Source organism: Abrus precatorius, unplaced genomic scaffold (assembly GCF_003935025.1).
Source record: "Abrus precatorius isolate BTA unplaced genomic scaffold, Abrus_2018 Scaffold7, whole genome shotgun sequence".
In the NCBI taxonomy this organism is placed as follows: Eukaryota; Viridiplantae; Streptophyta; class Magnoliopsida; order Fabales; family Fabaceae; genus Abrus; species Abrus precatorius.
This window is the reverse complement of record NW_020874417.1, coordinates 30,654,008-30,674,915: the sequence shown is the minus strand read 5'-3', so window position 1 is coordinate 30,674,915 and position 20,908 is coordinate 30,654,008. Positions and strand designations below refer to the sequence as shown.

The 20,908-nt window shown below is 31.5% G+C and overlaps 2 protein-coding genes across 3 annotated transcripts; one reads left to right on the top strand and one right to left on the bottom strand.

The window, feature by feature from the left end:
• Nucleotides 1–8,069: 8,069 nt before the first annotated feature.
• Nucleotides 8,070–11,357, top strand: LOC113872549 (ATP synthase subunit d, mitochondrial). The gene is made up of 5 exons (XM_027510180.1): nucleotides 8,070–8,317; nucleotides 8,811–8,892; nucleotides 10,650–10,714; nucleotides 10,817–10,903; nucleotides 10,979–11,357. Exons 1-5 carry the CDS (start codon nucleotides 8,147–8,149, stop codon nucleotides 11,078–11,080), a joined length of 507 nt encoding a protein of 168 aa, XP_027365981.1. The 5' UTR covers nucleotides 8,070–8,146; the 3' UTR covers nucleotides 11,081–11,357.
• Nucleotides 11,358–12,826: 1,469 nt separating this feature from the next.
• LOC113871025 (mitochondrial substrate carrier family protein C) lies at nucleotides 12,827–20,664 on the bottom strand. Of its 2 annotated transcripts, XM_027507701.1 has the most exons (8): nucleotides 20,603–20,664; nucleotides 18,996–20,135; nucleotides 16,483–16,900; nucleotides 15,364–15,508; nucleotides 15,092–15,207; nucleotides 14,900–14,978; nucleotides 13,902–14,135; nucleotides 12,827–13,553 (listed from the first exon to the last, which is right to left on the bottom strand). In XM_027507701.1, the coding sequence occupies exons 2-8, from the start codon at nucleotides 20,086–20,088 to the stop codon at nucleotides 13,233–13,235; spliced, it is 2,406 nt and encodes an 801-aa protein (XP_027363502.1). In that variant the 5' UTR covers nucleotides 20,089–20,135; nucleotides 20,603–20,664; the 3' UTR covers nucleotides 12,827–13,232. The 2 variants fall into 2 exon arrangements, with proteins under 2 accessions (XP_027363502.1, XP_027363501.1); XM_027507700.1 differs by having other exon boundaries at nucleotides 13,004–13,553; nucleotides 18,996–20,619.
• Nucleotides 20,665–20,908: the final 244 nt, after the last annotated feature.

The following is a 20,908-nucleotide window of genomic DNA, read 5'->3' as shown; positions in this document are numbered from 1 at the left end:
TGCATTCAATCATATCTTACATTTTCATCGTCAAAGCTATGTACAAGCATTGCCCCTATCAGGTGGGCAAAACATAATTTATTCAAAATAGAAATAAATGAATCCAGAAAATAAAAAAATAAATATAATTTATTCAAAATTTAAACTATTGACAAAAGTCTCGAATCCAGTTGCATGCTTAATCATGCTTGAATTCCAATAAAACGGGCCCAGTAATTTTTCCCATTTCACAGCAGTAAAATTTTGTTGCTCCATTCCATTTTTGTTTACTATTTTATATAATCATATTAAAATTTAGCATTATATATCATACCATGATTCTAGTGTGTTTTTGTCCTCTTCCCCTAAGAAGATCTGTAAATAAGTACTATAACTCATTGAGTGTGTTGGGTTACATTAAGAACAAACAACATGCTGTTTCAAGATGATCTTCCTCTTCAAAGTTTTATATTACTTCTATTTCATTGACATCGTTCCACTAGTTTAAATTAATTCATTTGTTAAACAGTTAACAGATTTATCATTTGCATAATAAATAACTAAAATACTATTCAATATTATATATAATTAATTTTATTTATTTATTTAATCTTTATATACACACATTTTTAAAATATTATTTAAAATAAAATAAACAAAAAGTTATATAAAAAAAGTTGTAAAAAGAAAAGAAACCATTTTTAATTAATTTATGCATGGCTAAAAATGTACCACCTTGTCCACTAGTCACTTTTTGTTTTTTAAAAGTGAATACTCACGACTGATATAGACTTATGGGAAAAGCTCTTTAAGGGCTCCACGAGAAAGCAGAGGAAGAGGGACAAAACGTATGCGACATGAAGTAGATTGCATTGTTAGATTTAAATTGGTAAATTAATTTTTATTATATGTTCTACAATACAATGAGAATTCTTTTAATAAGTATACTAATATATTTACTTTACTGATATACAGCTGTTCGTGATATAGAATTTCAGTTCACCCGTTTGCCCTTTAAAAGTTCTCGTTGTTCATCATTATACAACGCAAATTGCTTCAAAATAATAATAATAATAATAATAATAATAATTTTTTACTTAAAATCCTTAAATAGAGCAATATTTTTTGTCTTTTATTTCTTTTTCACATATCAGTTCTAGAGTTTTTTTTCCTTCCAAATTATTGGCTTATTTTATAGGTTAGGTCTGAAATAATATTAATTTCTTCATATAGCTAATCCATAATTAAGACTTTTATTTAATTACATACAAGTTTCTTATATTTACACATTTAGTTTATTTTTATGTTCAAATTTAAATTTCAATCTCTTGAGATAACTTGGTAATGGTTCTATGTGATAAACTTTTCAAAAATTTATCAATACTTAAATTATTTGTTGTAGCGAATTAAGAGAAGACTTGTAAATGATAAATGATTTGACCTTATTATCAACTTGTTTAAACTTTTTTTAAAAAATCTAAAGAATGTATAAAAAATTATATATTTTTCTAAAAAGGGTATAGAAAACTTATTTTTAAAATAAAAAAGATTTTATTTTGTCATTTAATTTTTTCGTCATTATTTTAACTTTGTCCAGTAGTAGCCTGTTTTATGTTGACCCATATTAAAAAAAATTAAGGCAAAACGACTCGTCTAACCCCATTAATTCCCCCAAAAAAATGTTTTTTTAAGATAGATAAAATCTATTTCAGTATTTTTATTTTTATTTTAATTTCAAAAGCAGTCAATCTCTTTCAATCAACTAAAATATATATTGAATACACATCAAAACCTTTTTTTTTCATATCATAGGCAGGTTAAATCACTGCAAAATGATGAATTGACCTTTTCAACCAATATTTCTACCTTCTTCTTTTTTGCTGATCACCGGTGAATGTCTAATTTACTTCAAATTTGATGTTAAATTTATGATCGCAACGTTTTCAGTTTTCACAAGATCTAATTTGAATTAAGGTTGATAAAATTTTGTGATTATTTTTAATAATTAAACTATATACCTTAAGCAATGACTCAATTACATGAGCGAGAACAGTTGTTTTGATTCGGAGGGCTTTAAAAATGATTTGGTAGATGAAACATTACAATCATATGGTTAAGTAAAACGCGCTTTGTTTTTAATCTCTCAATTTTCATCCTTAACCTTTTTATGATTTTTCTCTTTGCCCAAAAAAACGCGTTGCAAACTCTTTCGCGTCGTTTTATATCATCCTCTGTCATCTCACGTGCAACTCTCAATGATCTACATGACATAGGAAAGAAAAAAAAAAAGAGAGAAAAAGAGAAACACAAACTAATAGCATTAACGCTTTATCTCATCTCATTGTTTACATTTTACGCTAAAAAGGAATAAATTGTTTTGAGTTTGACAACCATGTGCCCATTGAGGGTACTCCCTATCTCATCACATATCCACCAAACAAAGTGACATTGAAATTGAAAGGTTGTAGTCAAACACAATAAAATTATACATATTTCACCATGATTACTTACTTTCTATTTACTAGCTAGCTACATTCATGTATCCATGGCCGCAAAAATTGCTGTCATTATTATAAATAGAAAATAAAAACATTTGCTCAAAATATAGTACCTACAAATTTTGATCAAAATAAAAATTTGGAGGCTGATGTAACTAGTGAAGAAAATATGTTTTTAAAGTTAATTAATGATTATAAGATAAAAGGGTCAATATTGTATACAAATTCTCCATGAAAAATTAGTCTATAAGGGTAGAAAATTAGGTATGAATACGAAAATACCTAATGAACATTTCAAACGCGACCGTAGTCATCTGAATTAGCTTTCTCTATAGCTGTCTTGGGATGGGTCGAGTTTCTTTCACCCGTATGGGACGAGTTGATATTAAAAAAATCATCTCAATAATTCAATTATTTATATTCACAATTTAATGTTTTTTTTTAAAAAAAAAATATGGTATTTCATCTCTAAATTTAAACTGCATAATTTTTCTACTTATTCATTTAACTCAATTATACATTTTTTTATTGTAAATGTTTTTCTTTTTATTTACATTATTTAAAATAAAAAAAACATTCATAGTATATGTGAAATATTTAAATAGTTTACATAATTTTTTTTGAAATAATTAGTAAAAATGATTATTATAGAAAAAGGTTATTTAGTAATAACTTAATATTAAATTGCTTATTATTAATATAAATATTTAAAAAATAAAATGTTAGGATAAAAATTATTATTTTATATTAATAATATGATATATTATATTAACAAATAATTTTTAATAAAATCATTAATATGTATTGTTCATGCATTAAATAATACTATAATACACTATTTCTTCATATAAGTATTAAATTTTATATTAATAAATTATTTTTTATTAAATAGAAATTATATTAATAATTTTTGCTTGTTAATAAATAACATTTTTTATAATACATTTTTTGTAACAATCAACTCAAACAAACAATTTTAAAGACAATTTCTTATTTTAGATTCATTCAAGAAAATGTACTTTATTATTTATCTTAAAAATTTATAATATGTATAAAAGTTAAAATAAAGTATATTTTATCAGTGTCCTCTTACAGATACTATGACACTAATGCCCACTTATTTAATAAATTTGTAACTGCTCCGATAACTTGAACTCAAGAGGAAATTTTAATTTTCAACGCTTTCAACTAATTAAAATATATAATACATTTTATTAATATAGTTTTACCAGTATAAAAATATAATATTTTTTAATATATCATACTATTAATATATATTTATAATATTTATACTAACAATTCAATTTTCATTAGATGGGTCTATAGCAGTACCAAACAATTAGAGAATGGTTTTTTTTTAGTGAAAATATGGTTCTATTGTTTTTTTTTTTCAACTCATGATTTATTATTCTTCTAAACATCATTTAGTAACTCATTCAAAATATCATAAAAGTCATTGACTATAACAAAAATAAAAAATAAAAAATCGTAAACAATATTTTAAACCATTTAAACAAAATAGATTTACGATAAAAATGTTCAGAATATATATTTTCATGTGTTTGAAAAGTATAGTATAGGCGACAAGTATAAGCGTATCCCTTGTGTGCTTAAAAACCTTCAAATACGCCGTTTCTTCGAGAACTTTAATTGTGCTGATGAATCCAAAATTGAAATGATATAATTCAAAGTCAATATATAGAGTTGTTTTCGAATTACCGTAATTTGTTGGTACACTGTAATAATTTCGGCTGTTTCTGCATACTATTAAGAAGGCTTGTAGTAAATCAGCAATGAATCAGTCATACTCAGAATTTTCGTAGTGCCATCATAGATACTCAAAAAATTCTTTCAAGTTATGGCTTTCCAATTGAAAACTAATTAAACTAACAATCCGAATGTATGGGTATTCTTTACTCACAGTATATACCTCTCACCTGCAATTAAATTCATCAAACTAAAACGATTAAGGAACCGATGTCTCAAGTAAAGACTAAACACCAATGTGTGTGCTTAACTAGAGACTAATTTTTCAAGTAGGTTAAATTTACGAAATGTTTTAATTTAAAGTAGGTTTAATCTCTAATTTTTCCCAAACACTTAGCATGTAAGTTTTTGATCTTATCTTTCAAAATGCCACCCTTTGTCCTTCTTTTCAAATCTAGTTTTTCTCTTACTCTTATAATTAATTTGTTGTTTGTGAATGACTTGCATCTTTATGTAAATAATTCTAAAGACACGTACATAGGTTTTGCTGAATATAATGTGCGATAGAATTCAAAGTCTAGACACATAGACTGGAATTAATTTGTACATAAAGTTTCAGCATGTTCTCTGCAAAGTTTAAAAAATTGAGGATCAATGAACCAAGATGATATACATTCCATCTTGAATTTGAATCTTATACATGTCCTATAACGATTCTTCCAGTTAATGATTACAAGGTTCCCACAAAAACTGATCACTAAACACACATTCATGACATTAACAAAAATGGTGAATAACAAGTGGATAACATCAGAAATTTCTTCGACCTATCTAGGCAATTCACACGAATGGAATCAATGTAAATTCATACATATTCAGTGGATCAACCAATCCAAAATATTACATATATAATATAAACCCTTGGCTCGTATATATCTTGCTTGTGAGACGTGACAAGTGTTCTTAAACTATGATTAGTTTCGTAGAAAGAACCATTCACGCAATCGAACTTTGAACTATTCATATTCCTTGAATAATTGTCTTGTTATGATTATTTCGGATCCTTCCAAGTTGTCCAAGTCCATCTCCTAATATGTGTCTGCAATGGTCTAATGCTTCCCCCTTAATGAGTACGGCAGCCTGAACTCCCAACGTCAAATTAAAGATTAGAAAATGAACTTTGTAAGCATACTAGAAACTGAAAAGATGAATATTGACCATTAATTTTAATTAGTTAGCAAAACTTGACTAGAAATGCTTGGTTTTTCTATATATGTCGTTAATTAATATCTAGCAGCCTTCATGACTTCTAGTCTTGGTTTCTTTCTCGATCCACATCCCTTTTGTTTATGGATCTTTTGTGTGAAACCCTTGAATTTGGGACAAGGGATATTTTAGTGCAATTTATCTGTAGCTTTCAGATGACTAATAATGATTCTATCTATAGAGTAAAATTATGTAGCTTTCCCAAAGTAACATGCATGCTATGACCAATGGCTTCAAGAGCTTAATTAATACTTAATATTTAAGTGATATGTTTGTGTACGCATAGTTAGTTGTATCTCCACTACTTCCCACTTTCTAAGTTCTAACCCGTCAAAAAAGTATGACTTGTATCGCTACTTGTTTGAGTTGGTAACTTATATGTGGAGTGTGTTCTAAATTATACTCGAAAATGTCTTAGACTTTTAATTGTCTATATCTATATATATGAGTTTTTAATGTGTGTTAGGATACATAATACGAAATTAATAAATAAAAAATTATTCAAAACTATAACATTTAATATTTTTAATATATTATATTATGCAATGTTTTATATTTTTTTTAATGAAAATTTATTATTTTTACTATATACTCTTAAATATACGTTAAAAAACTAATATATAAATATCATATATTGAAGATAATTTATGACTATGTACAAGAACTGAAAACAACAGCAAGTATCATTGAATAGCTGGATTTGGGGAATGAAGAAAAAGATCACAAGACATCGTGTAAGATATAAATTCACTTTGAATAAACTTTTCAATTTAAGTATTTAAAAGAGTAAAAAGGTACATAATAATATGAATTTATTTTTTTCATAAATTAAAATTAATTTGTATTTTTCTACTTTTTAGAAACTATTATTATTTAATTTCTTTTAAACTAAATGAGATAAGTTGTTTTAATTTATGAAACAAATTTTATTTATCAAAATTGGGTCATAATCTCCCTTGTGCTTTAGTCCCATATTAACATATATATATATAAAGCATACCTAGTAGCATATTCTACATTAATGTACACGACTATAACATAAAATTTCACTAATGTTTCTTGAGCATCATTGTTTCTTTCTTTTCTTTTTTAATGTGATTCGACCTTAATTATTCCTACATAATTAATAAAATATCTAAAACTCGTGCAGTATTCTAATTAATTATCAAATTGCATTGGCAGTCTGACATCGCTAGCTAGGGTGAATGTATCGTAGCTAACAAAAATTGAAGCCATGGAAAGTGCACGAGAATCATATGCTATGAAATAATTAATTTAAGTTGATGATACAAATCTCTATCAATAATAGACTTCATTAGCATAAGTTAACAAGGTGGGATAAGGTGGAAGCAGCTAATAAGAACATGTTAGAGGGAAGTGAATATGTATATATATATATATATTGTATTCACATGCCTTTTGGCTCTCTACAATTGGCTGTGGAATTTGGGTTTCTGCCTCCTTGACGGGTTTTCTTTTTCTCAAGAAATTAAATGAAGTGGAGAAAATCACAAAAGCTTATTAATTTCGAGTGTTCTTCGTTCTTATGATGTGATTGTTTACGATGTATATGTGGAAAACTAACGAGGGAATATCTTACCGTTGAAGGGATTTCACATTATTCAATATAAAAACGTGGGACGATTGAAAGTGAATTAGTGTAATTCATATTTTTGGTTTGGTTATTCCTATGTCATGAAAATGAATGAAAGTAACTTGTACCTCTATCGCGAAACTTCTAACTTCTTTTAGGGAAAAAGGTCTCATCAACTGAAAGCAATATTTTTAGCTTGACTCTCTTCTTCATAAACTTAATTTTTATTTTTCATCAGAAAATTCTTTAGTATTATTATTTACTTATGTCTTCACACACTATCCAAAAATCCTTGCCCTCTAGATAATATCCATTAGGACAATTTCACTCACACACACAAAAAAAATAAAATGTTTTTACAAAAAGAAAAAGAGTGAGAGAATAAAATAAAATAATTATGTGATTAAAAGAGATAAATAAATAAACAAATTATAAAATGTGTATGAAATGACGTTATTCTATTACTATATAATAAAAAATAACAGTATAAGTGGCATTTACATTAACAATGATGTATATCCTCATAAGTCATATAACTTTTTAAATTTTAGACTGAAACATATATTAAATATTTTATTATATGATTCCATTGCATTACCCGACAAAAGTTCATAACTTTTTCTTTTCTTTTCTTTTCTTTTTTTCGTCAGAACAAAAGTTCATAACTCAAAGTAACATTCTTGTCAAACTCAGTTTTTTTCAATCATCTTTGCCTTTAGTTATTCACCTTCCTTCTATATGTCTTCTTCTTTAGTTTGTCTGGTACTTTCTATGTGTCTCTCAGAACCACAATAATTAACTCTCTTTTTTTGTTCAATTAACTTTCTTTTTTTATCGACCTCTTGTTTTTTTCAAATTAACTCTCTTATCTTAAAAATATATATATATAATCTATTTTGTAAAACAAATGGAACGACAGCCCAAGACAATGATGGCCCATTTATAACATGCGAACATAGTATTTGCATCATGAGAAAATGGGCCGGCCCAATAGAAGCCGGCTCATACGCTGAAGCAGGGTAAATGATAGCAGCCAGATGAGAGTGAAAGGGAGCAGAGAGCATCAGAATAGCGTTTGGGAGAAGAGAAAATCGCAGGGAAAATGAGCGGAACGGTGAAGAAAGTTACCGATGTGGCCTTCAAGGCGGGGAAGAACATCGATTGGGAAGGAATGGCGAAGCTTCTCGTCTCCGACGAGGCTCGCAGAGAATTTTCGAATCTCCGTCGCGCTTTCGACGAGGTTAACTCCCAACTCCAAACCAAGTTCAGCCAGGTTGCTTCTTTCACTGATCTCCCTCTCTCTCTCTCTCTTTTCCTTCTGCATTGGATCCTGTTGTATTTTGGATGCGGATTCCCCTCCTTGTTATTCGTAGATGTTAGATCAGTTGGCTTTTAGGGCTCCTAACAGATTTACGTCAATTTCTGTTTTATTCCGCTATCGATTATGATTATAACCTGTTTTGATTGCGATGAGCTAATCCATGCACTCGCTTAGTGTTTCTTCTTCCTCGGAATTGTTTTAGAAATGATTTTCCGATTTTATTTTTTTTATAAACGATGACGTTCCTGTTATGTGAATTTATTTTGGAACACCTCTGCGTCATGTTTTGAATGAAAACTCTGCAATTCAAGGTGATCACGTAATTAATTGGTTAGAGACTTGTTGATGATTTTATATAACAGAGATTGCATAGTTAATCTTTTTTTGTAGGATAAAAAATGAAAAGTATGACTCAATCCTTCCTTTTCACTTTTACATTCTGCAGGAGCCTGAGCCCATAGACTGGGATTACTATAGAAAAGGAATCGGCACTCGTTTGGTGGACATGTACAAGGAGCATTATGAGAGTATGTTTTTAAAATCTATGGTGAATGCACTTAATATATATTTTAGTGCATGCTTGGAAACAATATTTTTGAATAAATAATCGCCCATTGAGATGGTAAAAAAATAAGCAACTATTCTTCAAAATAAGCTGAACCAGAGACACTTAGATTTCTTGATGGTACATACCAGTAGTTTACCAGCTAGTGTACTGCTTGACTCTTTCTTTGTAACAATGACATGATTGAATTGGAAGTCAGACCAGTGGTTCTTGTCATGCACTTGCTCTCCTCTATGAGCTTAGAGCCTTACATCCATGTGTGCATATAGCATCATTTTTACTTCAATTAAAGGTTTTGGCTTCGGTTTTTTTTCCTCTCTACGAAATATAAACTGTGGTAGTGGGAAGAGGTCGAAAGATATTGATGAACTTAATGGTACCATATTCTTTTGCCTGAATAGAATGTTAGATAGAAAATAGGAATAATATCACTAGAAGTTTGACAAGACATGCTCCAAAATTGATATTCCCAAAATGGGTAAATAACACTCACCCCCCTCACGGTTTGCCAACAATACACTAAACTCCATTCTCATCTAAAATCTACACTCCACCCGATCCTCTCTAGTTAAGCTAAGTGTTAAAGAATCTAACAGAATATTCTTGTTTAACTCAAGGTAAACAATTTTACATGTATATAAAATGGAACTTGATCATCACACACAAAGAAACCTTGAGCATTGGGATGCATATATCCAACTGAGAATTGTCATCAACAACTAAGAATTGTTATAGCCCATGATTGCTCCAAATCCAACGTGCACACACGGAAACCGTTAGAAGCACCAGACTTGCATATCTCACGTTGTGGGGTGTGATTGGTGCTACTTAGAGTTTGCAAAAAGTTTTGGAAAAATGCCATCAACATTTTGGATCCATTAATCATCTTAAGGCTGGGTCAACATTGATGCTTAAATAGTTGGACTTAAGGCTGGGTCAACATCTTGAAAACAACCTTCTCAAGAAGTTATAAAGGTAGGATTCAGAGCCAATTCAAATAATGCCCAACATGTGATAACTTTGTGGCATCCTTGCTTACTTTCAGTAAAGTGATAAAGTTTCCTACCTCTGCATTGTATCCAAACAAGATCCTGAACTTTTATTGAAAAAAACCCACAATTTCATGATCTTTTCTTGACACACATCCAAAGCCTGCAACACCCGGATGTTTTTGGTTGATAACTCCATACAAGGGTAACCAATACCAATGGTGCTGAGTTAATGAGCAAACATGAATTATTATCATGTGATCAAACTATGGTATCCTGCTGACACAATTTTCTGCTTCTTACACAATTAGAATATATATATAAGCCTGCAGAGTTATTTCTTGTATCTAATGCAAAACAGTACATCAGCCTTGCACTCTGGTTTCCTTTTATCATTAGTAATGTGTCATGAATCCTGCATTTGAATTCTGAAGTTTTAACCGGCAAAAGATTTCTTTTTTTCTAAGATTTTACTAAATTCCCCATGTGTGTATGGGTTGTGTTCTGTGTATACATATATGGGGGAGTCTTTTAGGTGAGAGCTTAAGAGGCAAGTCTAATCGTGACCGTTCACTTTATATGGACAATCAAGATTAACTTTACTCATGGTCTCACTTGATATGCCTCCACCGTATGTGTGTTTAAAACATCCAAAATTTCCTGTTATGTTTTACTGTTTAACATCCCATTAATTTAAAATTAAATGTTTTGTGTGATGGTTTCTTTGCAGGCATAGAGATCCCCAAGTTTGTTGACACAGTAACACCTCAATATAAAGCTAAATTTGACACACTAGTAAGAACCTTTGTCAAATTCTTAATTCTTATTTTGTATAAATTCTCTTGATCAAATACATTACATCGGATTGTGATATATACTCGTGTTGCCTGGCTGCAGTTGGTTGAGCTTCAAGAAGCAGAGGAGAAATCCCTAAAGGAGTCCGAGCGTTTGGAAAAGGAAATTGCTGAAGTACAAGAGTTGAAGGTAATAGAATCACCAGAAGGATTTTTCAGTTTTAAACAAATTTAAAATTTCTCATATTGTTATCTATTTTCACAGAAAAAGCTTAGTACCATGACGGCAGATGAATACTTTGCCAAGCATCCTGAGCTGAAGAAGAAGTTTGATGATGAGATCAGGAATGATAACTGGGGCTATTGATTTTCAAAACTTCGAAGTGTAGCAAAACATCAGAAATTGATGTTTTCCTTGCTGGTTCAATAATAATAACTACATTGATTTCTTTGTAACTCGGTTCTCTTTCAGTTTAAAGGTTATTATATGTCGAGTGTTGAAATTTTTTGTGGTACTGTAGTTAATCACCCTAGACATATCCTGAAAACTCGGCTGTTCAACATACTGCTGTCGTATGGTTTCAGTTCAGACACAATTTCGAGAAAATGCTTTTTTGCAGCTTCCTTAATAAATTATTTTACCTGATAAAGAAAGTTTTTTTAAAGTTTTTCTTCAGTGTTAGTCGTATCATGAAGCAGAAACTAGAACAGCAACTAACCAAAATTCAAAGGTCTGAGAAGGTCGCCATCTGATCCTAAAATCATAAACTCAAAGGAGGCCGATGCGAATGAGGGAAAGGAGGAAGGAGGAGATCCAGTGCTTGGTTTCTAGCGTTGCTCGTATGAACCCAGTGCTTTATAAGCAAGTTGAAGGACAATACACGCAACTCAGCTGAATGTTTGAAACACAGCTTCCCGTAACGAAGCTCCGACCAAGCAAGTCGCCAAGTACCTTTTCGGCCTTCAAAAAAATTGAAAGACAACCTCTGTATGAGAAATTTTGTTTAATTGAAAAAATACGAGAGCTGAGGAAATTAAAATCGAAGAAGTACAAAAATTGGAGAATCTAAATACAATTAAGCGTTGCACAATTTTTTAATGGTAAATGTTACAACACTTTCATAATTTACTAATAAAAAATCTATCATTTAAGTTAGGTTTTAAGAAATTGTTATATTATTTTCTTGAAAAGTTTTTCAAAACTACTTAAAGATACCAGTATCCTTTTCAAATAATCTACATTCAAACTCATAATTTTTTTTTATTCTTTAATTATAACTTTACAAAATTCAAAATATGAAAATCAAATAATTACTTTTATTATAATAAAAATGTTAAAATATACAAATAAATTTTAAAAAATGAATCACGTGTATATATTTTGATAAAAAAAAAAAGATCATTCCGTAATGTGTTTTAACTTTATATAAATAATAAAATGAAATAATATACATAATTTACAACACTGGATATTAATAAAGTAATATTTATATATAGAAAAAAAATAAAGTAATAAGATAACAAAAAAATTATAATGTGTAATAAAATATTTTTATTATGAAATTTAGTTTGTTTATTTTTATTATGGACAAAGTAATATTATTTATTATTTTATGTTATATAATATATGAGCTTTGTTAACTTTAATCTTTATAATTGAGTTTAAACATTTACAAATATAAAATTTTATAAAAAAAAATATAGTCATTATATTAAAATTATAAAAATATAATAAATATTTCTCTTTCTAATAAAATTTTATTATTATTAGCTGTATATCTTCAACTTTAAAAGCTAAGTTTAATAAATCACACAATATATTGCATGGTAAAGTAATATAATATAACAATGTGATGATGACAAAAAATGTTTTCTTTCTGCTGTGTTACTAGACTTTTGTCCCGTTAAATAAGAAAAATAAAATAAAATCAATCTAATCTTTCTTGAATTTTAAATACAAAAAACACCATTAACAACACAGTCTTATCTCCCTAAATAAAGTCATCAAAGTTGATCAAAAATCAAATTTTAAATTCAAAATTTCTATTATTTCTAAAACTTAGACTTAGAGATATATCTCCTCTTTTTATGAATATGCGATACTGAATTATAAAATAATATTTTTTCATAAATTTACAAAAAGATTGTTATAATATATTTTATCTCATTACATATAAACAGAACCCTTTAAACCAAATAAATGAAGACATCAAATCAAACTCAAAATGGGATGACAAAATGAACCAAGAACACCAAAGGAAGAGAGCTGAAAGATACAAAGACCAAAATCTGTACAATGGATGAAGAAATAAATTAAACCTTTTCAGTTTTCAAGTATATATGACGATTTCTCTAAAAAAAATTCTGCTGCTACAAGGGGCAAAGTCATTAAGTAGAATGAACAAAGGAAACAAAATGTGTATTTCAGAGCAGAATCAATGGCCTTACTCCATCGATTGCTGCAATAAGCTCCAAAATTTCACCAGACAATTGGCTGTTATATGACACAATCCAAGGAATTACTCTGAGCCTGCTTTGGCCTCCTCACTTTTATTCATGGCCTTCTTTGCTAACTCATAACCTGCAAAGTTCATAGCACCAAGAGGAGCAATCCAAAAGAACCTGGGCACTGCTCCTTTGAACAAGCCAAGGGGTCCCTCATGGCGAAGTATAGAGAAGGCTACCAAGGTCATCGACACAGTACGACCCTGCGCTGTCATCATTCTAGTTTTCATGACATCGAATGGCGTCGTGACAACTGCCGCCAAGCCACCAGATAATGCTCCAACAGCAATTGTTTCCCAGGCCTCTAGCTCCCGCCCTAGTAGTTTTTGGGCAACCTAAAATCAAAAGCCAACAGCAATTGTATTATTAAAACTTTGGTTTATGAGTGTTGTTATTCCCTGTCTATTGTGGTGTATGTTTTACACATCAATATCAGTGCATCAGTTCAAAATGCATTTGTCACTACATAATTTTAGAGAGTAATATCCCATGGTTTAAGTTGTATTTCAACTCATTTGATGTTAACCCAATTTGAAAATTTGATGCTAAGTTTTTGCTTTCAACAATAGCCATGTGCTATATAATCCTACTTAAGTTTCAATTTTAGAATGCATGTACGACAAAGTAAATTTCATTGACAAACTGAAGACCAAGAAGCATGCTGGATAATGGAAACTACACACCTTTTTAGATTCAGCGTAAAGCCCCATGCCAGCAACATAAAATGGAACCTCACGACAAAGGGTAGCTCCAGTTCCACGAAAGAAACCCCTAAGACCATCCTGCTGCCATGTCCCAACCAAAGCCTCACCCACGTTGTCAAAGAGACCAGCCTGTAACCTCTGCTTCAACACCTCACAGGGGATCCGCACAGCCGTTCCCAAAAACGTGCTACAGAATGATGCCACAGATTGTACCTACAAGAATGCTAATATGTGAAGCTTATAGATTATAGAAAAGTACAATAAATCAGACCCTATTAAACAACAAAATGTGCTTATTATCAACCACCTAATGTTAAAATTCACTTTCTAAGATCAATCAGAGTGCATAAACCTCTTTGATATTAAAAAATACAAAACAGTATTTGAAATATATTAATTATTAGCTATGAACACCTCAATTTAAAGCATTTGAATCATTTTAATAGGGACGGTTTTAACTAGTGCCCTCAGATTAAGAATCATTTATTAACCTTTCATTCTCTTTAAATAATTCTAATCACTTGACATATCTCAGTAAGGGTAACAAATTTGCAAAACCCTTTCAATAAAGGCAAGTAAACAAATAATTTAGCTTAGTGAATTATTCACTTATCACAGATTCACAGAATAATAGCTTTTTTCTTGTTTCTACTTATGGTAAGTAGGACAGCAGATAAGCTCCCGTGCTTGACATGATTCTAAGAGCACAAGAAAATTTACTGCAGTAGTTTAGCTATGTTCTCAACCACTTTTGTCAGTAATGCAACAAGTCAACAACTTCATTTAGTACCTAATTATACATTGTAGAAAACCTGAAAGACTGATCTTATGGAACAAAACAAGGTCGTGGGTACAATTAACTAAATGTATGGGACATGAGGCAATTCAGTCAAAACAACATACAAGAAAAACGAAAGAAAAAGGAAAACATAAACAGGAGTAGCCACACATAACAGCAAATAGGATTTACAAATTACCTGGAGTTCTGGCAGTGTTGGAGCAATATTTATCAACACCAATTTACTCGCTTCAAATATCCCAGTTCGCAAGCCATGGCTGCATTATCAAAAGCTACCATAAGCTAGAAGGAAAATAAATATTATCTGCTTATTGGCTTCAATACATGGGAAAATGAGAGGGAAGAAATGAAGAGAGATAAAATAAACAACCTTGAAAACTGTCCAAGAATCGCAGGGATTGATCCCCTGTATAAACCCCGCGTTCCAATCTCTGGCAGCTTAGAAATTATTTCAGGGAAGGACATGGTTGATGCTTGCACTCGAGTCTAACATATCAAATAAGACAATGATGAGGCCTTGAAAAGGAGCCAAAAATCAAATGGCTAAGAGATGAATATGAAATTATGTGCAGTAAAAGCAGATAAAGTCACTAAGGGGTAAAATCACCAGTAACAAAGAAATCAGTAAGTTCAAAAACTTACCTTAATTGAATCAACTGGATGAAGTAATGCACAAGACAGGGCACAAGAAAGGCCACCTGCCAATGCAGATCTTAGAACACTTCCAGCAGGAATTTCAACAGGTGGTGGAACGGCAACAACAGTTGCAGCTTCAAACCAAATACTCCTGAATGTATAATCATAATGTTATCCATATAGAGGATGAATCTTAATCATTGACTGCTGGTTGAAGTTGAGTCCTTGAGGTAATTAAAGTACTAAATAATTTAATATGGAGGATGAATCTTAATTATTGATGCAAAAATTCTGTAAAGTCTAATCTTGCTGCATAATTTCAATTTTCCTGAACATTTGCCTTAAATTTGAATAGGGAAAAAAACGGGAGTACAATAAACCACAACAATTTATACATTGACAATCATTCTAGACAAATCAAACACGTCAGCCAAAATATGTACCCACTTTCCACTTGGATGAGCTCTTGGCAAGTCCAACCAACCGTTTATTGTTCCTTAATATAAAGGTTTTGGTAATAGCAAGGAGGCCAAAACTTTGTGACAATGTACAGTTTATGCAATTTTTTGATCAATTTGGTTGGAATCTTTCATTGATATTCTTTGATTCTTCCTACATTTCCGAGAAGATTTGAATCGTGTCTCTTAGATTTAAGGATTTCTTTCCTTTTTCCTATGTATCTTGTATCTATATATTTGTATATCATTGAGCATTGCCCATCAATCAATACTACAACAACAACCAAGCTTTATTTCACTAAGTGAGGTCAGCTACATGGATTACACGACACTATTGATCTCGGTCAAAAACCAAATTTTCAAAAATCTGGTTAATCAAAATTGTGGCATTTCAATTGCAAACATCTCAAATGGTGCCTTGTGATGTTCCAATTTATGGCTTCTCCACGGTTTGTTTTGCTTGTGGCTGCTTAACGTTCCCTCCCCTCTTTTCTCTATATTTAAACTTTTTTCCTATCATTAAAAATTAGTAATGTCATTCTCTACTCTGAATAGATAAGTAATTGCAGGCATAAGCACAACATTTTGACAATATAGTAATGGCACTTCTTGATTCCCCCAACCACCCTCCCCCTCACCTTCCAAAAAATGATCATATTTGTCTTACCTAGGATCCTCTCGAAGACGATCAGAGGGAAGTAGAAGCATGAAATTGCGGAAATGTCCATATGAAATAGATTCTTCTGTGTCTGCATTCAGAAACCGCATCATAGCAATAGCATTGTCTTCATTTGCAGGGAGTCCTGCATTCTTTAGTGATTCCAATATTTCACTCTTCTTCAGTGTCCCTGACTTGGTTAGACACAGAGAAGTATATGCACGAAGAATTGTTGGTTCCTTCTGTTCCATTAGTGATAAGAACTGCTTCCAACCAAAAGACCTAGAAAACAAGTGACTTCTAGCACGGCTCATAAATTCTTTAGCATATCTACGAGGCAGCTTTCTCTTTCTCATTGCAATTTCTAGATCTTCCAGAGTTACTTGGCCGTCACCATCTCTATCCAACTCCTCAAAGAACCTCCTCCCTGTATGATAATGAAAGTGAAAAGAAGTATGAATTTGCCATTCCAGAAAACACCAAAAAGAAAAGAACATTAACATGAAATAAGAAATACAAACTAAATATTGCTAGCAAAGATTTCAGGAAAATATCTTACAACTAGTATCAAGTATAGTATATATTTCAAGTAGGTAGGTAAGAGACCAGGGCACAAAAACTGCTAAAAGATCCCAACTTCATATAGAAAATATGTACCCTGTATCCATTAGTAATAAAAGTTGTTTATTGCATAGAATATATTCTTTGATTATATAGTCATACATGATTACTCATTACAATTTTGATCATGCATGCCGGGACTGGTTGCCACAATACCCAAACGCTAATCAAGGGAAAAATATAATAATATTTGTTGTTTCCTTTGTTTTTTTTTTTTTTTTTTTTTTGCTTGAAATGTTTGCTATGCTAAGACAACAAAAATCTTTGAAAATGCCAAGAATTAGGGTAAAATACGTAAAAGGTTACATCAGTTTGAAAACTGTCGAGTGTCAAGACCAACAAAAACGTTTAAGGAATGGACTGTGGAGTAGTTCACTGATGTGACATTAAGCCATGGGACCTCTATAAACCCTCCGAAGATTAGAAGAAAGCATTATGATTATCTACATCTCAACATAGGAGGATAAAATATTTCAGAAGTTTCCAAAAGGAAGATATTCCTTTTTATTATGTTAAGAGTACACTGGTCAATTATGGCTTTTGCGTGTGGGAGTCAGTGCCCAAAAGTGTTGTTCAAAAAATGAGTATTATAAAAAGCTGCAAATAAAGAATAGTATTCAATTTCCATTACAAGCATAAAATGGTGAAACACTAAATCATTGTCACTGCTTTGTGCTAGACATTGTGCTAAATAAACAAAATGCAAACTTAAATTGCAAGACTGTCTAATGTACAAAGCAACACTAATATAATCAGTAATAGGCCCCCCTTTTCTTAATCTTTTCACACTTATCCTAACTCACAGGTTCTTCCCAGAACTCCAGAAGCTTGCCAAATATTCATTGAAAGCAGTTAAAATTACAGGAACTCTCACTCCGAAACAAACAAACTCAAAGGTAGTAAAGTCGACAAATTTTCCCTTTTCTTGTAGTGATTGTTTCCGTTTCTTAATCCTTTCACACTTCTATCCTAACTCACAAGTTCTTCCCAGAACTCCAGAAGCTTGCCAAATATTCATTGAAAGCAGTTAAAATTACGGGAACTCTCACTCCAAAACAAATAAACTGAAAGGTAGGTAAAGTTGACAATTTTTCCCTTTTCTTGTAATGATTGTTTCCGTTTCTTAATCCTTTCACACTTCTATCCTAACTCACAAGTTCTGCCCAGAACTCCAGAAGCTTGCCAAATATTCATTGAAAGCAGTTAAAATTACAGGAACTCTCACTCCAAAACAAACAAACTGAAAGGTAGGTAAAGTCGACAAATTTTCCCTTTTCTTGTAATGATTGTTTCCTTTTATTTTGATCTCATGAACGGTTTCTTTTTTTCTTTCCAGAAAACTATGCCACCTTTTAAGGATACTTTTGACTGATACAAAATGAGTAGCGAAGTAACTCAACAGTCAGCATATTACCAGTTTATATAAAGTATAAGCTCATGCACTAAATGTCATTATTTAGAGTCAGATGTAGAACTAGAAACATGATATGTGAAAAGATGCAAAAGAAGACACAGGAACCCTTGGAGTCCTAAATGGACATAACAGAAATACATACAGACATACATATATATATATATACTTGAATTTTAAAATGCTTCGATGAGACCATAGTTCTTGTAGATGCTAGTAGTCAGTTAACAAATAAATTTGATAATATTAATCCAAACTCTTTATATTTGATTACCGTTGAGTGTAAACAACATTTCATAACTCCATCCCTCAACTTCGATGTGTTTTTGAGATGGTAGAACATGAGATGCTGTACAATATCATACCTAATGATAAGATCATTGCCATTTGACCTGGTGTTTATAAGTTATAAGTTCTAGTCATGGAAACAGTCTTTCTGCTATATGCAAGCAAATTTAATGTTGTGTCTACCCTATGCAACAGGTCATACCTTCAGCCTCTGTGTATCTAAAGAAATCTTGTACTGAGATAAGTTTCTTCTTATCAGGATGCTCTTTAGTGGTTCTCCCCAGCTGTGGTAGCAGTTCAATCAATTCTGTGAATGAAACAGTGGACAGTGTAGACTTTAGACGCTCCACATTTGAGAGAGGGAAACTGAAAATGTTATTGGCAACCTTCTGTGCCGAAATTCCTCCAGTTTCATCCTTGTTTTCATCATTACCATTATTACTATTACTACCATTATTGTTATCTCCCTCTCCATTTGTTGAAGGGCTTTCTTCTCCAGGCACACTTGATGGCACACCCCCAACCTTTGCAAATCTTAAATTCCCCAAGAAACCATTAACATCCACTTTGTGACCCTCCAAGAAACCTGTGAGAGCATTCACATGACCAAGATTAGAAAAAGAAGGTTGGGGTAGACAGGTATTCCCACAGTCAAGGTCATTTTCTTGCACCCCATGATCAAGACTCTGAATAGTTTGAGATAGCTGATCAAAGATAAACCCTATAAGGCACTCAAGTGAAACATGTTTTCCATCCTTCCTCTTCACACCCTTTTCCCTAAATGTTCTAACCCCCTTGGATTCATTCTGCTTCACTTCACATGATGAAACAGTGGGCTTCATGCAAGAACACAACTTATCTTCATCACCCACTTTCGGACACCTCTTCCTCCCAGATTTGAAAGGAAGTGGCAGAGACTGAAGAAACCCATTAACCAACAAAGACCAAGTCACAGCAAACTGCAAGCAATTGGTGCAAGAAGAATCATTTTCCTTACCCACCTGAGCTCTACTGTTACCATTCCCTGAATTCTGTGAAAACATACCCAAGAAAGCCTTCAAAGGAACCTTCATTGACAACCCTTTCTTCTTCTTCACATCACAGATCTGAAATTCACCACCTTCCCTCACTTGGGCAATTAAACAAGCACCATTGACCTTGTTCTTTGACCCTGCCAAACAATGCTCGAGATCCTTCGCCGCCTTACGAATACCCACTTCAAGTGGCGACAGCGATTCCTTCACAACTTGAATGGAATGGAAGAAAGACTCAACTGGGTCGTTCGCTGACACCATTTCTGATCAACCCTTAAAGTCACAGTCTTTTTTTTTTCTTCTATTTCCTTATCAGAAAGAAAATGCAAAAAATAAATAAAAATCGACAGAGAATATATCAAACTGTTACGAAAATGGGATTGAAACGGATAACCCAATTGAGCTCATAGATGGAAAAGAATCCATTTTTGAAAACACGGAACCGATGAAAATTGCACATTTTGGTTCAAGATTAGCCCCATTTTGGTGCAAAAAAAAAAAAAAGATAGCTTTTTGTATGGTACGGTTAAGAAAGCAAAGAGTGAAGCGAATTGAAGGGAAGAATTTGGATAAGATTAGAAAGAGACAAAGAGAATCAAGCGGTGGTTTTGGACAGAGCTTGTGTTGGAGACCGATATGGGTGGCAGAGGAAGAGGAAGAACAGCACCATAAGTGCCAAAAAAGCAGAAAGAAATTACACAGAAAACTGAAAAAGGCCTATTTATTTTTTTCTGAGAAAATTTAAAACCAGTGAACCCAAGAAAAATAAAAATACCTTATCATAAATGCCCCGATACCTTGTACGCATAAATTTATTTATAATATGACATGTTCTGTACAACCCATCTTCTCCAGATTTTTCTTATATTTGATATTAAATGCAATATTTTCAGTACTACGTTAAGTAATTGTGTATTATGCTAATGTTAATTAACTCAGTACTATGTTATGTATGTGTAAGAAAAATTAATATAAAATTAAGACAAGTAAATATTATTTCTTTAATTTTAGAGTATTTTTTCACATATGTGTATAAAAAATAAAAAGTAAGAAAAAATCAAATATAATTATACCCAACATT

Coding starts and splice junctions, on each gene's coding strand:
- LOC113872549 (XM_027510180.1), top strand. CDS start 8,147: ATGAGCGGAACGGTGAAGAAAGTTACCGATGTGGCCTTCAAGGCGGGG. Junction 8,318..8,810: donor TCCAAACCAAGTTCAGCCAG/GTTGCTTCTTTC, acceptor TACATTCTGCAG/GAGCCTGAGCCCATAGACTG. Junction 10,904..10,978: donor CTGAAGTACAAGAGTTGAAG/GTAATAGAATCA, acceptor CTATTTTCACAG/AAAAAGCTTAGTACCATGAC.
- LOC113871025 (XM_027507701.1), bottom strand. CDS start 20,088: ATGGTGTCAGCGAACGACCCAGTTGAGTCTTTCTTCCATTCCATTCAA. Junction 16,901..18,995: donor TAGATACACAGAGGCTGAAG/GTATGACCTGTT, acceptor ATTATCATACAG/GGAGGAGGTTCTTTGAGGAG. Junction 14,136..14,899: donor CAACACTGCCAGAACTCCAG/GTAATTTGTAAA, acceptor GCATTCTTGTAG/GTACAATCTGTGGCATCATT.